This window comes from Antechinus flavipes, chromosome 3 (assembly GCF_016432865.1).
Source record: "Antechinus flavipes isolate AdamAnt ecotype Samford, QLD, Australia chromosome 3, AdamAnt_v2, whole genome shotgun sequence".
Classification (NCBI taxonomy): domain Eukaryota; kingdom Metazoa; phylum Chordata; class Mammalia; order Dasyuromorphia; family Dasyuridae; genus Antechinus; species Antechinus flavipes.
This window is the reverse complement of record NC_067400.1, coordinates 199,970,169-199,984,614: the sequence shown is the minus strand read 5'-3', so window position 1 is coordinate 199,984,614 and position 14,446 is coordinate 199,970,169. Positions and strand designations below refer to the sequence as shown.

At 33.7% G+C, this 14,446-nt stretch overlaps 1 protein-coding gene across 4 annotated transcripts in view; it reads left to right on the top strand.

The window, feature by feature from the left end:
* PPEF1 (protein phosphatase with EF-hand domain 1) overlaps nucleotides 1-14,446 on the top strand; it is a 169,751-nt gene that overhangs the window by 99,239 nt on the left and 56,066 nt on the right. For all 4 annotated transcript variants that reach the window (XM_051984413.1, XM_051984410.1, XM_051984412.1 and 1 more), the window contains one exon: nucleotides 13,480-13,646. In XM_051984413.1, the coding sequence (XP_051840373.1) occupies nucleotides 13,480-13,646 (167 nt within the window). The remainder of the gene's footprint in view (nucleotides 1-13,479; nucleotides 13,647-14,446) is intronic.

Sequence of the window (14,446 nt, the reverse complement as noted above, 5' to 3'; positions counted from 1 at the left end):
AATTATACATTTGGCTATAAATTTCTAACTAGAGCAAGAACCTTGTCTACATACCATTGGCAAAGGGTGGGACTGTTAGTCATCCCTTGTGGTAATACTTTCCATTGCCATCTAGTGGCAGGAGCTTGTAAATTAATAGTTGGAACAGAAAAGGCAAACTTCTCCCTGTTTGTAGGATGCAAAGGAATAGAATAAAAACAATCCTTTATATCAATAACTACCATATGATATTCTTTAGGAACCATATTAGAAGATGGGAGATCTGATTGTAAGGCTCCTATGGGTTGCATGGCAACTCAAATCAATTAACATGTGCCATGCTTTGTTCTTTTTTCTAATTACCAAAAAACAGGTGAGTTATAAGCACTAAAAGAAGGCTCAATATGACCCAATTTCTCTTGTTCCAGAACGATGGATCTTAGGGCAGTGAGTTTTTCATTTGAGAGGGACCACTGATCCACCCATATTGGATCGTCATGTTTCCATCTTAAGGGTGGCATTGCCAGGATCTTCTCAGTGGCCGCTATTAGTTTTCCTCAATGTGTAATGTTGTCGGAAGGGCTTTCAATAAATCTCTTCCTCACAAGGAGGTTCTGAGCCCTGTGATGACAAGAGGCCTAAAAACATCTTTCTAATTTTCAAATTCCCAATGAAGTATTCTACTAGACTGGGAAGCATGTTGCATTCTATCTACTCCATTAACTGTTACTGTTTGAGTTTGAAGCGGCCATTCAGGAGGCCAATCAATTTTTGTTATACCAGATATATCAGCCCCTGTATCAATCATTCCTAGGAATGGCCTGTTTTCTACATAAATCGTACACATGGGTTTTTCTTGCCCAATCATTTGAGTAAAATTCACCTCACCAAAAGAATGTAATGGGAGTGCTTTAGCAATTGGATGATTTCCCTTTTAAGTTCACAGGATGTGGGTGAGGATTGGTAACCAAGATAAATGGTTTCATATGTTTTAATATCATAGTATGTACAATCACAGGTGGGTAGTCCGAGAGTCCGATTACTAATCTATCTCCAGCCTTGGATTGTACCTCAATATGTGTAGTAGTCCATGGGTTGATGTTAAAATCCTCAACTGCATTCACCGAGTACTGTCCATATTCCTCAAGGCCTGATAATTCTCTTTGAACCCTGTAGCTCCTCTCTGGATAGGTTCACAATCTATCTAATATGTGTTTGGGGTCCTCGTGGGACCCCTTCGCCAGTTTCCCTGAATTGTAGTATGATTTTTCTTCTTAGATCTACAAAATTTTGCCATGTGCCCCCTATTGGCCGCTTATGGCATTGGGCTTGGAAATGTCCTTTTCTGCCACAGTTAGAACATTTCTTTCCTTCTATCTTCCTGTCCTCCCTCTGTGATTCCCTGAATTATAGCTGAGGCCATTGCCTCTGCATTAACAGTCTTATAATCTGCTTCATTACATCTATCTGTAATTTCAGCAATAGAAAGTCCAGCCACTATACGCCTGCACACCTTATTCATTCCCTCTTTTAACAGTTGTCTGAGAAGAAGATCAGAAGCACCACTTTTCCCCATGACTTTGTCAATTACTGTTTTTAATTGGGACACATAATCTTGAATAGCTTCTCGGGGGCCCTGTTTTATTGAAGTAAGATGTTGCTGTACCAGCCCCTCCTTCTCTATTCTCTCTCAAGCCTGTATAGTGCACTGTGAAATAGGTGCAAACACATTCACATCATATAAAATCTGAGCCTGAGTTGTGGAACGGCCTGTGCCGGTAATTATAAGCACAGACTCTTCTGGGTCTTGATGGTCACTGGCCACAGCATATTTCTGAGCTGATTTAGTAAATTCTGATAGCCATAAATTCTGATTGACCAGGAGTAAAACAAGCAGATGCCATACGTTTCCAGTCATTCGGGGTAAGGGCATATCTATTTGATATCAGTTGTAAAATTTGTATAGTATAGGGCAAGTTAAGGCCATAGCTTTCACAAGCTTGTTTCACCTCTTTTAACATTTTAAATGGGATCAGAACATGTGTTCGACCTTCCTGCCCCGTCATCCTCTACAAAGGTAGTTCCTATATACTCATATATATTTGTAGCCAATCACGCCCAGGGATCTCCAGGTGGTAGGCCTGTGTTACATCCTAACTGCACTTGCCTGTCCTCGCTAATAGACCCTCACAGAGGGTAAAAGAGGAGAGTGTTGAAGCTGGTTTGAAGCTTAACATAGAAACAAAACAAAACAAAATTGAAATCTTGGCAGTTGCTCCTATCTCTTCTTGGCAAACAGAAGAAGAAAAAGTGGAAGCAGTGTCAGATTTTATATTCTTAGACTGAAAGATCACTGTGGACAAGTATCCATCACATTAAAAGATGTTGCTTCTTGGAAGGAAAACTATGCTGGATAGCATACTAAAAAGCAAAGATATCATCTTGCTGACAAAAGTCCATAGTCAAAGCTATGGTTTTTTCCAGTAGCAATTTAAAGCTGTGACAATTGGATCATGAGGAAAAGCTAAATACTGCAGAATTGATGTTTTTGAATTGTATTACTTGAGAAGACTTTTGAGAGTCCCTTGGACAGCAGAGAGATCAAATCAGTCAATACTCCAAGAAATTAATTCAAATTATTCACTGAAAGGCCAAATATTGAAGCTGAAAAGAAAGGGATAGATGGTGTCATGAAAATAACAAACATGAATGTCCAAGTTGAAAGATAAGGGCTGATTTGGTTCATGGGTCACAAAGAGAAGGACATGACTATGATTGAAGAGCAACAGCAGCAAGAAATTTATAGAATCTAAGAATCTAAAGGCCCATAAGAGATTATACCATAATATAGGACAATGAGTAAAATGAGGAGGAATCATATTCTTTCTATAAAGCTATGAAAATTACAAGAAAACAGATGGTCTTGTTTTATAGACTAAACTGAGGAGAGGTAGATGACAAAAAATAATATTAATACATTTAAAGGTAAAATGATAATGTTTAAAAGTAACCATTTCCCTTGCACATTTTAAATTTTGTATCATGTTATATACTGAAGGGGAAATCTTTCAACTTTTACTATTGTTAAATCTGCTGCATTCCAAATCTGTTGAAGCTCTTTTTAGATCTTGGTCATAGCATGTCTATGAATTTGAACTCCTATAGGCTTTAGGGAGATTCTTAACTCAGTAATAAAGCACATAGACTGATAGGTGAAGCATTAATTTAATAATGAATTTGCAAATAAAATGATTTCTATATAATGAAATATATATCCTTAAGCGAGACCTTAAATATAAGAATGTATACCATTATTCCTAAACATTTATAATGGATTATAATCATAAATTATACTTAATCCAAATTCTTAGGAGAGACAGATTCAGAAAGAAATAGAAAGAGAGAGGGAGAGGGAAAGAGACACAAACAGAGAGACAGAAACAGAGAGAGAGAGAGATAGGTAATCAGAGATAGAGAAAGAGACAAAGACACACAGAGAGGGAGAGAAAGGAAAAAAGAGGAAAGATTAAGAGAAGAGAGAAAAAAGGAAGATTAATTTTCTATTTTCTGTTGTCAGGGAGATTGAGGCCTTATGCTCCCCTATTGATCAGTTCAGAGAGGGAAAACCAGAGACAGATTATTTAAAAAACTGTTCCTGACTCGAGTCAACAGAGAAGGAAAAACTAAGTGTAAGTGAGGTTAGGAAGTACAGAATTGGAGTCAGGAAGACTCATCTTCATGAGTTCAAATGTGCCCTCAGTCATTTCCTAATTGTATAATTCTGGGCAGGTTACTTGACCCTCTTTGCTACATTTCCCTCATCTATAAAATGAGATGGAAGAAGGATGGCAAACCACTCCAATATCTTTCTGAAGAAAACCCTGAGTTTTTTTTTCTTCCTTCCTTCCTTCCTTCCTTCCTTCCTTCCTTCCTTCCTTCCTTCCTTCCTTCCTTCCTTCCTTCCTTCTTTCCTTCCTTCCTTCCTTCTTTCCTTCCTTCCTTCCCCTGAGGCAATTGGGGTTAAGTGATTTGCCCAGGGTCACACTGCTAGGAAGTGTTTAGTGTCTGAGAGCAGATTTGAACTCAGATCCTCCTGACTTCAGGGCTGGTTCTCTATCCATTGCACCACCTTGCTGCCATGAAGTCAAGTTATTAAGAGTCAAAAACTATAACAGCTAAAGAAGAAGAAAAAGAATGATGGCACTAAAGGACCTGTTAGGTGCATATCTAATAATTCTGATCAAACTCAACCTTTTGCTTCATTCTCATCCAGGAATCTTTTTTGAACAGATAGGGCTGATTTCTTTAGAAAACAGAGAACAATCTCCTCCTTCTACTCTACATGACTCATGGTAAGGAGATAGGAGAGGTTCACTTTGTCCATGAGAGAAAGTTACCTTTCAACACAGGAGTCTGAAAGGCATTTTTATACCAGCTGGAGCTAGTTGCAGAAAGAGTGATTTCTTCTCTCTACTTCCTTATTAATATCAATTGTCTTTTATATCAGGCTATTAATTGTCAAATTATATTACCAATGAGGGTGAAACAGGATATGCCTAATAACACATGGTGAACCAGTGGAAGGGATTCAAGAAGTGAGGAGTCACAAAAATAAAAGAGGACATTACTTTTATTTGAAATAGTTTTTGTGAAAAGAGTTGAGGGAAATTGGAATGATGAAGTGTTCCTCTTCTAGTCCCCCTTCTCTTATTAGAATGTAAGTTCTTTCTAAGAGAACATTGTACACAATAACAACAAGATTATGTGATGATCAATTCTGATGGACATGGCTCTTTTCAACAATGAGGTGATTCAGGCCAATTCTAATAGATTTGTGATGGGGAGCTATCTGCATCTAGAGAGAGGACTGTCAGGACTTAGTTGCTTTTTATTTTCTTTCTCATTTTTTCCCTTTGTGATCTGGTTTTTCTTGTGCAGCATGATAATTACAGAAATTTGTATAGAAGAATCACACAAGTTTACTAGATATTGAATTAGTTGCTATCTAGGGAGAGGATTATATCATAGCACAATAATGTACATCTCAATAACACAAGTATCATTTGAGTTAAGTCAGTAGGAACAAAGTGTTTTGTAAACTTAATCTTTTGGTACAGATGTTAATGGCAACAATGAACTAATTAGCTAGCAATTAAACTTTTGACAAACACAGCCATCCATAGCATTTTCTTGAACCTAGAATCAAACAAGGAGGGTGACTGAGTATTTGAAATAGCTGTCACAAAATCCATATACTGAGGGCTTATACATTTTACTCATAGGAAAATGCTTTGATATAATTTCACAGTACCCAGGTAAATAGACTGGTAGCATTATTTCCCACATGATTAAAAACAAATAACTTAGTTATTGCTTTTGGAGACTTGGATTAAAAGTTAGGGAACAGAAAAAAATAGGAGCTTACTAAAGACAGGCACATTGATAGTATTGTGATATGAAAGAATAGAAGATACAAAAAATTTTTTAAGACAGTGATATAAAAACTAAAACATTTGGAGTTATTTATTAATTAGGTGAAAGTAACAGTGCATTTGAACTGCATCTAAGAAATCTTGAATTTAGGTTATACCTATAGAATATCCTATAGAATATACCTATAGAATAGTTCAACAATATTTAGGACTGGAAGTAACCATAAGCATGTAACCTACATGATGACTTTGCTAATATGTATTCAATTTATTATCATTTTTCTTTTTCCATCCATTGCTAAAGAAATCCTATATTGGCCAGTGCTTAGATGACTCTACTTCATTATACATTGTTCACATGATGGTTGAAATTACAATTGAATTGAATTAAATTGACATTGAAATACAAGAGAAAGGAACAGAATTCAGCTTTCCAATGGGTAGAAACCTGGGTCAGGAGTTTAATTTTATTAATCCACACTGTCCACTCCTCTAGATTAACAAAATAATCATTCAATCCATAAAAACAGAATTCTCTGAGAACCACAGAGTTTGGTGCTTACCTCTCAATACCCTTTGTGGCAGGACATACAATCACTACCTGGTAAGCATGGAACTACAAAGGACTTGATTCTTACTTAATTTGCTTTCAATGCAATCATGAGACAAAAGGAAAATCTAAATGAATGGATCAATGACTCACAGGTTCTTTTTGAAGCTGCAAAGGAACTGAAAAAGTTAGCTTTTAATAAACTATCCAAAAATAACAAGAAACATAATTTCACAGGACATCTGGTCATTCCATATTATGATGCTCATGATAAATATTTGCAAACAGACTACAATGAAAAAAAAGTATAGATTAGGTAGCAAGAGTGATTTCAGATTATTATTAGGAAAAAAAAGGAAAAGAAGGAAATAAGCATTTATGTGGCATCTATTATTGGCCAGGCACCTAGATAAGATGCTAAGCTAAATTGTTTTTTGCATTACTATCTTATTTAATCTTCACGACAATCCCATTAATCCTATTTTACAGTTGAGAAAACTGAGGTAAATAGAGGCTAGGTGATATACCCAGAGTTACCTAGTAAATGTCTGAGGTTACATTTCCTGACTCCAGTCTCAGTGCTCTATCTACTATGCTATCAAGTAGGGAAGTTTGTTGGTAAGGATAAAAAAATTAATATCAAGTTAGAAGAAAGAATAAAAATGATAATGAGTAAGACAAGGTCTGAAATTAAAAATAACTCCCATCGAACTTATTTAATAAAATTACTGACATTGAAAAGTGGGAAATGAGTGGAGGAGTAGATAACTGATTATAGCAATTTCATGTAGCAGTTTAATTGCTATTTAAAAAAAGTTCTAAAATAAAGAAGCCCAAAGTGCCTCGAAATTTTTGTAGTCAGCAAACAACTTACTAGCCAAACAGAGAAAATGAAGCCAAGGGCAACATTGGCTTAAAACATGAATTCATTTGTGAAATCTTACAGAGAAGAGTCATAGTAAACTATTAAGCAGTGCGACCTCATTAAATAGAAATAAATGATAGAAATTTTTAAAAAATGTATAAGAAAGCTTTGGAAAAAGCTCAATCTAAAGAAAACTATTTCGGGAACATTTAAGGATGAAATAAAACCAACAAAGAGAAAAAAGATGGAAAAGATTTGCAAAATTTTTAATGATTTTTAAAATTATAGTCATTAGATCTGTGTTCTAATATTATAATTATGGACATAGAGAAAGTTGAAATAACACTGAAGAAAGCAAAGTTAAGCCTAGCAACTAGAATAGCTTTAGTGCATACAGAAGTAGTATATATATATATATATACATATATATTTAAAATAATAGCTTTTTATCCCAAGGAAATCATAAAGAAGGGAAAAGGACCCCACATGTGCAAAAATGTAACAGTTCTTTTTGTCATCACAAAGAATTGGAAAATGAGTAGATGCACATCAAATAAGGAATGGCTGAATAAATTGTGGTATATGAAGGTAATGGAATATTATTGTTCTATAAAAAAATAAAAAAAGTTGATTTTAGAAAGACTTGGAAAATTTTACATGAACTGATGCTGAGAGAAACAAGCAAAACCAGAAATACATTGTACACAATAACAGCAAGAATGTGCGATGATCAACTATGAAAAATGTGGTTTTTCTCAATGGCTCAATGATCCAAGGTGATCACACTATTGTGACTTTGGACAGAAAATTCCATATGTATCCATGGAGACTGAATGTAAATCAACACATGCTATGTTTAATTCTTTTTTCTGTTTTTTTCCCCCTCTCCCATGTTTTTTCCCTTTTGCTTTGATTTTTCTTTCCCAACATCATTCATAAAGCAATGTGAATTAAAAATAAATTTTACAAATTAATGTATTTTTATTTTTAAAATACATGCAAAGATAGTTTTCAACACTCACCTTTGCAAAACCTTGTATTCCAGATTTTTCTCCCTCCTATCTCCCACCTTCTCTCCTAGATAGCAAGTAATCAATATATGTTAAACTTGTATAATTCTTCTATATATATTTCTACATTTATCATGCTATACAAGAAAAAAGCAGATCAAAAAGGAAAAAAAGAGAAAAACCACAAAATGCAAGTAAACAACAACAAAAAAGGTGAAAAAAAAAAAAACCTATGTCGTGATCCACATCAGTCCCCACAGTCCTTTCTCTGGATGCAGATGACTCTCTCCATCACAAGATCATTGGAATTGCCCTGAGTCATCTCATTCTTGAAAAGAGCCACATCCATCAGAATTGACCAGCACATAATCTTCTTGTGGCTATATACAATATTCTCTTGGTTCTATTCACTATACTTAGCACAGTTCATGTAAGTCTCTCCAGGCTTTTGTGAAATCATCCTGCTGATCATTTCTTAAGAACAATAATATTTCATAATATTCATATACCATAACTTCTTGAGCTATTCCCCAACTGATGGGCATCTACTCAGTTTCTAGTTCCTTGAGAAGTAGCATAATTTTGAAGATATTAAGGAATTGATTTTCAGGATGTCTGGAAGAAAGGAATATGCTAAAGATGTGGGTTAAAATCTGATGCTTATTTTTGCCTGAAGAAAGTAACTAAAAGTGTATTAATAACTAATGAATGACTTATATGCCTAGTTTCCCATCTGTATACATTTTAATGAAAATATATGTATGCAATATAGGCATTCTGATGATGGCATTTTAAGAGAACAGGAAGGATTTTTCAAGCTATATTTTACAGCAAATCACATATTTACCATCACTCAATTGATTGAAAGCTATAAAAAATAAAAGAATCTACTATATTAATTGTTTTTTTTTTTTGTTCATTGAATCAAAAACATTTGATTCAGGAAAACAAGATAACTTACCTTAAAGGTTGTTTTCCAACAAGATGTTTCCCATGTATGTGTCAAGACTCCATAAGAGTCTTAGCAATATATCTATAGTTATAACCTTGTTTAATAATTCTTTGATAATATCAAATGAAGAATAAAACAGTTATATGCTTGCTTAAGACATTTGCTGATATCAAGGAGGAAATCCAGTGCAGAGTCAATTCAAAGAATTCATTACAGATAGTGAAGTCTTCCAAATGTTCCTATTTGTGAACTATAAAATGTTGATTTCATTAAACCCTGCAAAGTTGCAAAGCTTCCTGTAGCCCATAATCACACTAAAAAGTTTAACTTACTATTCACACAGGAAAAAACAAATGCCTGAAAAATATCTATTGTCCATAGTATTATATACAGTTGAAAGGACAGCATATGGAGCCCATTGTATATATTTCTTGCACTGACATTGGAAATGAACACTCTAGAACTTACTAAAAAAAGAGTAGATTTATTATCTTTGGGAGATTTTAAAGTTCCTTTAGTAACTTCAACTTCTTTGTTAATTAAAGGCTCATTTAAAACTATATTCTTCCAATATTTTTATATGGTTCTGAGTCATGAAACACTTGTCAGTGAAGAATTGAAATTGTGAATTACCTAAATATCAATGGAGAAGTAATTTGAAACATCTGCCTTTGTCTTCCCCTCCTCCCTTAATGATGTTTTATTTTTTTCCAAATATATGCAAAGATAGTTTTCAACATTCACTTTATATTCCAAATTTTTTATCCCTCTCCTCCCTTCTTCCCCCTTCCCAAGACAGCAAGCAAGCTGATATAGGTTAAAATTTTTAAAAATGTAGAATTATTCTAAATAAATTTCCATATTTACCATGCTGAGCAAAAAAAAAAATCAAAAGGGGAAAAAATGAGAAAGGAAAAAAAAACCAAGCAAACAACAACAGCACAAAAAAGATGAAAATACTATGCTTTGATCTACATTCAGTCTCCATAGTTCTCTCTCTGGATGTGGATGGCACTTCTATCACAAGTCTATTGGAATCACTTCATTATTAAAAAGAGCCAAGTTCATCACAGTTGATCATCATATAATCTTCTTGTTGCTGTGTACAATGTTCTCTTGGTTTTTCACTTCTCTTAGCATCAATTCATGTAAGTCTTTTTAGGCTTCTCTGAAATCAGCCTCTATATCATCTCTTATAAAACAATAGTATTTCATTACATTCACATACCATAACTTATTTAGCCATTGCCCAATTGAGGAGCATCCACTCAATTTCTAGTTTCTTGACACTACAAAAAGAGATGTTACAAACATTTTTGCACATCTGGGTTCTTTCCTTCTTTTATGATCTCTGTGGGGTACACACCCAGGAGAGAGATTGTTGGATCAAAGGGTATGCCTAGTTTTATAACCCTTTAGACATATTTCCAAATTGCTTTCCAGAATAGTTGGATCATTTCACAAACTCCACCAACAATGCATTAACGTCCCAGTTTTCCCACATCCCTTTCAACATTTATTATTATTTTTTCTTGTCATCTTTGCCAATATGAGATGTATAATGTGATACCTCAAAGTTGTGAAGGAATTTCAGTTGTCTTAATTTGCATTTCTCTGGTCAATAATGATTTAGAAGCATTTTTCATATAACTAGAAATGACTTTAATTTCTTCATCTGAAAATTTTCTATTTATATCTTTTGACAATTTATCAACTGGGAAATGGCTTGTATTCTTGTACATTTGAGTCAATTTTATATATATTTTAGAAATGAGGCCTTTATCAGAAACATTGACTATACAATGTTCGCTCCAGCTGTTTCCCTTCTAATCTTTGCTGCATTGGTTTTATTCATGCAAAAACTTTTAAATTTAATATAACTAAAATTATCCATTTTGCATTTCATAATATTCTCTAGTTCATTAGCCATAAATTCCTCCCTTCTCCATAAATCTGAGAAACTGACTATACCTTATTCTTCTGAATTGTTCATAGAATCAACCTTTATGTCTAAATTATGAACTCATTTTGACCTAATTTCAGTATAGGGTGTTAGATCTTGATCAAAGTCTAGTTTTCGCCATATTATTTTACAGTTTTCCAGCAATTTTTGTCAAATAGTGAGTTCTTATCCCAGAAGTTGGAGTCTTGGGTTTATTAAACACTAGATTTCTATAGTCATTGACTATTGTGGCTTGTGAATCTAACTTATTCCACTGATCTACTATTGTATTTCTTAGCCATTACCAAGTGGTTTTGATGATTGCTGCTTTATAATATAGTTTTAGGTCTGGCACACCTACGCCATCTTCCTTTGCATTTTTTCCATTAATTCCCTTGAAATTCTTGCCCTTTTGTTCTTCCAGATGAACTTTGGTATTAATGTTTTTTAGTTCTAAAGTAATTTCTTGGCAGTTTGGTTAGTATGGCACTGAATAAGTAAATTTATTTATGGAGAATTGTCATTTTAATTCTTTTAGCTTAGCTTACCCATGACTACTTGATGTTCTTCCAATTGTTTATTTAACTTTATTTGTGTGAGAAGTGTTTTGTAATTGTGTTCATATGGTTCCTGGCTTTGGCAGATAGACTCCCAAATATTTTATATTATCTACATTTGTTTTAAATGGAATTTCTCTTTCTATCTTTTGCTACTGGACTTCATTAGAAACATATAAAAATACCAATGATTTATGTGATTTACGTGAATTTATTTTATATCCTACACATCTGACTCTTTCTGAGGACTTGCTTCATTCCTACAACCTGTTCCCAAATGCATAGGTAGAATTTTTAGGAACTTCTAACCACCACATGGTTACATTCAAACTCTCTCAGAGTCTGAGAATAAACTTGTCACAGGAACATATATTTTCCCTACTTGCTACTATAGCTCTTGAGCCCCCATCTAGTATGTTTTCTATCTTTACAAAACAATTTATTCACATAGTATATATTTAGACAACCTGTTATTTTCAGTAATGATCTTTTAAAATCTGAAACATAATCATTTACTTCTTAATAAGGCTAAAGAACTAACAATATTATAGGTATCAATGTACAACCAAATACAGAAATATTATTGTATTTATACATCACAACACACATATAAAACTGTGGAAAGTTGGCAAACACTTGTAGGAACCTGGCATAAAAAGACATGAGGGAGGAAAATTTAGGAGCACATACTGCAAATGTAATGTTATTGATTCATTCAGAACATCTGCCCCACAGGAAGCTTCTTCTCTACTCACTGCTTCACTGTTGATCTTCAATATTTTTCAACTGGAAAACTATCTTTTCTCTATGCCAGGTTTAAGTTATTTTTTCAATTATCTATAACGCTCAAAAGGACATTTAGAAAGTTTAGTTATTAATATGAAATAGCAATTTTCTTCAAGTTGAAGAACTGCCAAGCTCATCAAACTTGATATCTTTAGGTTATGTAGACCAGATTCAATTGTATGACATACTATGAAATTGGAATGGAATTCATAGCAACATAGCTCAGGTTCACCCTTTAAGCCAACTCTCCAGGATATTACAGGGCAGAATAATGGTAAAACAAATGTTTTAGAAAAAATGTTTTCATAGCTATGTGGAACTTTGATTGAAGAGGGAAGGACTTTAAAGTAGGGAGACCATTTAGGCTACTGGCATTATTCAGGTTGGATGTGGGGACAGTGATGGCACCAGAAAAAAAGGGACAAAGAAGAGAGATATTGTGGAGGTAAAATGGTAAAGAATTGAAAGTTACTCCAAGTTTGTTAACATAGGTCATTAGAGGGATGATAGTATCATTGACAGAAAAAAAGCTCTTTGCGGGAGAGAAGTAAGAAGACACTTCCCTTACTACTTTGCTGCAGAAAGATAGGTTCATGAATATGGAAGATTGTCAGATTTTTTTCTTTTATATTGACTGATTTTGATTGTTTTTTTTCCTCCTCTTTTTCTTTCTTTGTTTTTTAAAAATTCTTTGTCATAAGGGATGTTTCTCTGAGAGGGGAAAAGGAGAAGAATGTAAGGTTATCTTCAACTATATAAAAACCAAAAGATATCAGTAAAGTTTGGAAAATTGTGACTTGGGAGAAAAAAGACATGTTGAGTTTGGGATGCCTAGGGAACATCCAGTTCAAAAGATCCAGCAAGGTAACTGAGTAATGTGAGATTAGAGTTCAGGAGAAGAACTAGGGCTGGATATATAGATTTCAGAGTGAACAGTATAGAAATAGTATTTGAACCTATAAGATCTAATGACATCATTGAAAGAGAAGATGGTTCTTTAATTTGATTGCATAATTTCCTTACTGGAAATTTTTTTCCTTTGAGGACAGATTTGATTTCTTGAAATTCACTTATAACCAAATCTGGTAAATAAAATATCTGATCAAACCCATTAATAATGTACTTTATAAAAAAAAACCCCAAACAATGAAACAGCTTTAATAAAATCATTGATTTTGAATATCAGAGTTTTTTGGTGATATATGTGATACAAACACTTACCCTACTATTGTTTATCTTCTAATTTTGTTTTCACTGATTTAACTACTGCAATTGCCTTTTAATTGTATGTAGTCAAAATGACCTATTTTATCTTAATGATCTATTCTGCTTAAAGATATATTATACTATATGATTCATGTAATTTATTTCATTGGTAAATTATTTTTTTCTTCCTCCTTCTACAGAATGGTCTTCCCTCGGGGAATAACAGATATGTTTTCAATGGCGATTTTGTAGATAGAGGACAAAATTCCATGGAGGTATTAATGGTCCTGTTTTCATTTCTCCTTGTATATCCCAATGATATATACTTGAACAGAGGGAATCATGAGGATTATCTAATGAACATGAGGTAATGATGGCTGCTTTTAGGTTTTTCTCTGCTTTATTTTGTACATCATAAAATTTTTTTTCATGCATATACTTCACATTGTGAAAGGTCTTTAAATTTAGACATTCTAAAACATGCCTGAGAAATAGGAGGAACCTCAGAGATGACCTTGTCCTGCCTCTTCATTTTCCAGATGAGAACATTAAGAGAACATCAGTGCTTTGCCAAAGGTCACACAAGAAATAGGTATCTTGTATGAATCATGCTGTGGTCCAGATTGAGGGGTGGAATAAAATTGGAGCAGAAGCATTTTACCTCCTGATTTTTGTATCTCAAACATTTACTTAGTTACCAGTGTCTTATTATAAACTTAAGAAAAATTATAATGTGATAATAATCTTTGGCTTAGTTAGTTTTTTGAAATATTTGAGACTCACTTTAAACTCAATTTGCATATGTAACCCATAGTCCAGTTTAAACAAATTGGATTAAAATTTGGGAGATTTCTCAAATGAACTTTGCATTTTTGGCTGGATGGATCTAATACAGGATTTTCCCTTGATATTTTAGGATTATATGTCTTTTGACCCCACCCATAGTCTCTCCTAGTAACATTAGAATATATCACTCATGTCTTGGTCTCTAGAGAAAAGGTAAATAGGCCCTCAGGCCTGAATACTTATAAAGGAAAATAAAATTTTCATGATATCATTCCTTTATATTATGTTTATACTCTAAGATTATAATGTGGAAATCAATGCCACAAATAAAAACAAAATCAAAGAATATCATAGTAACAAAATGGGCACTCCAGGATGCCT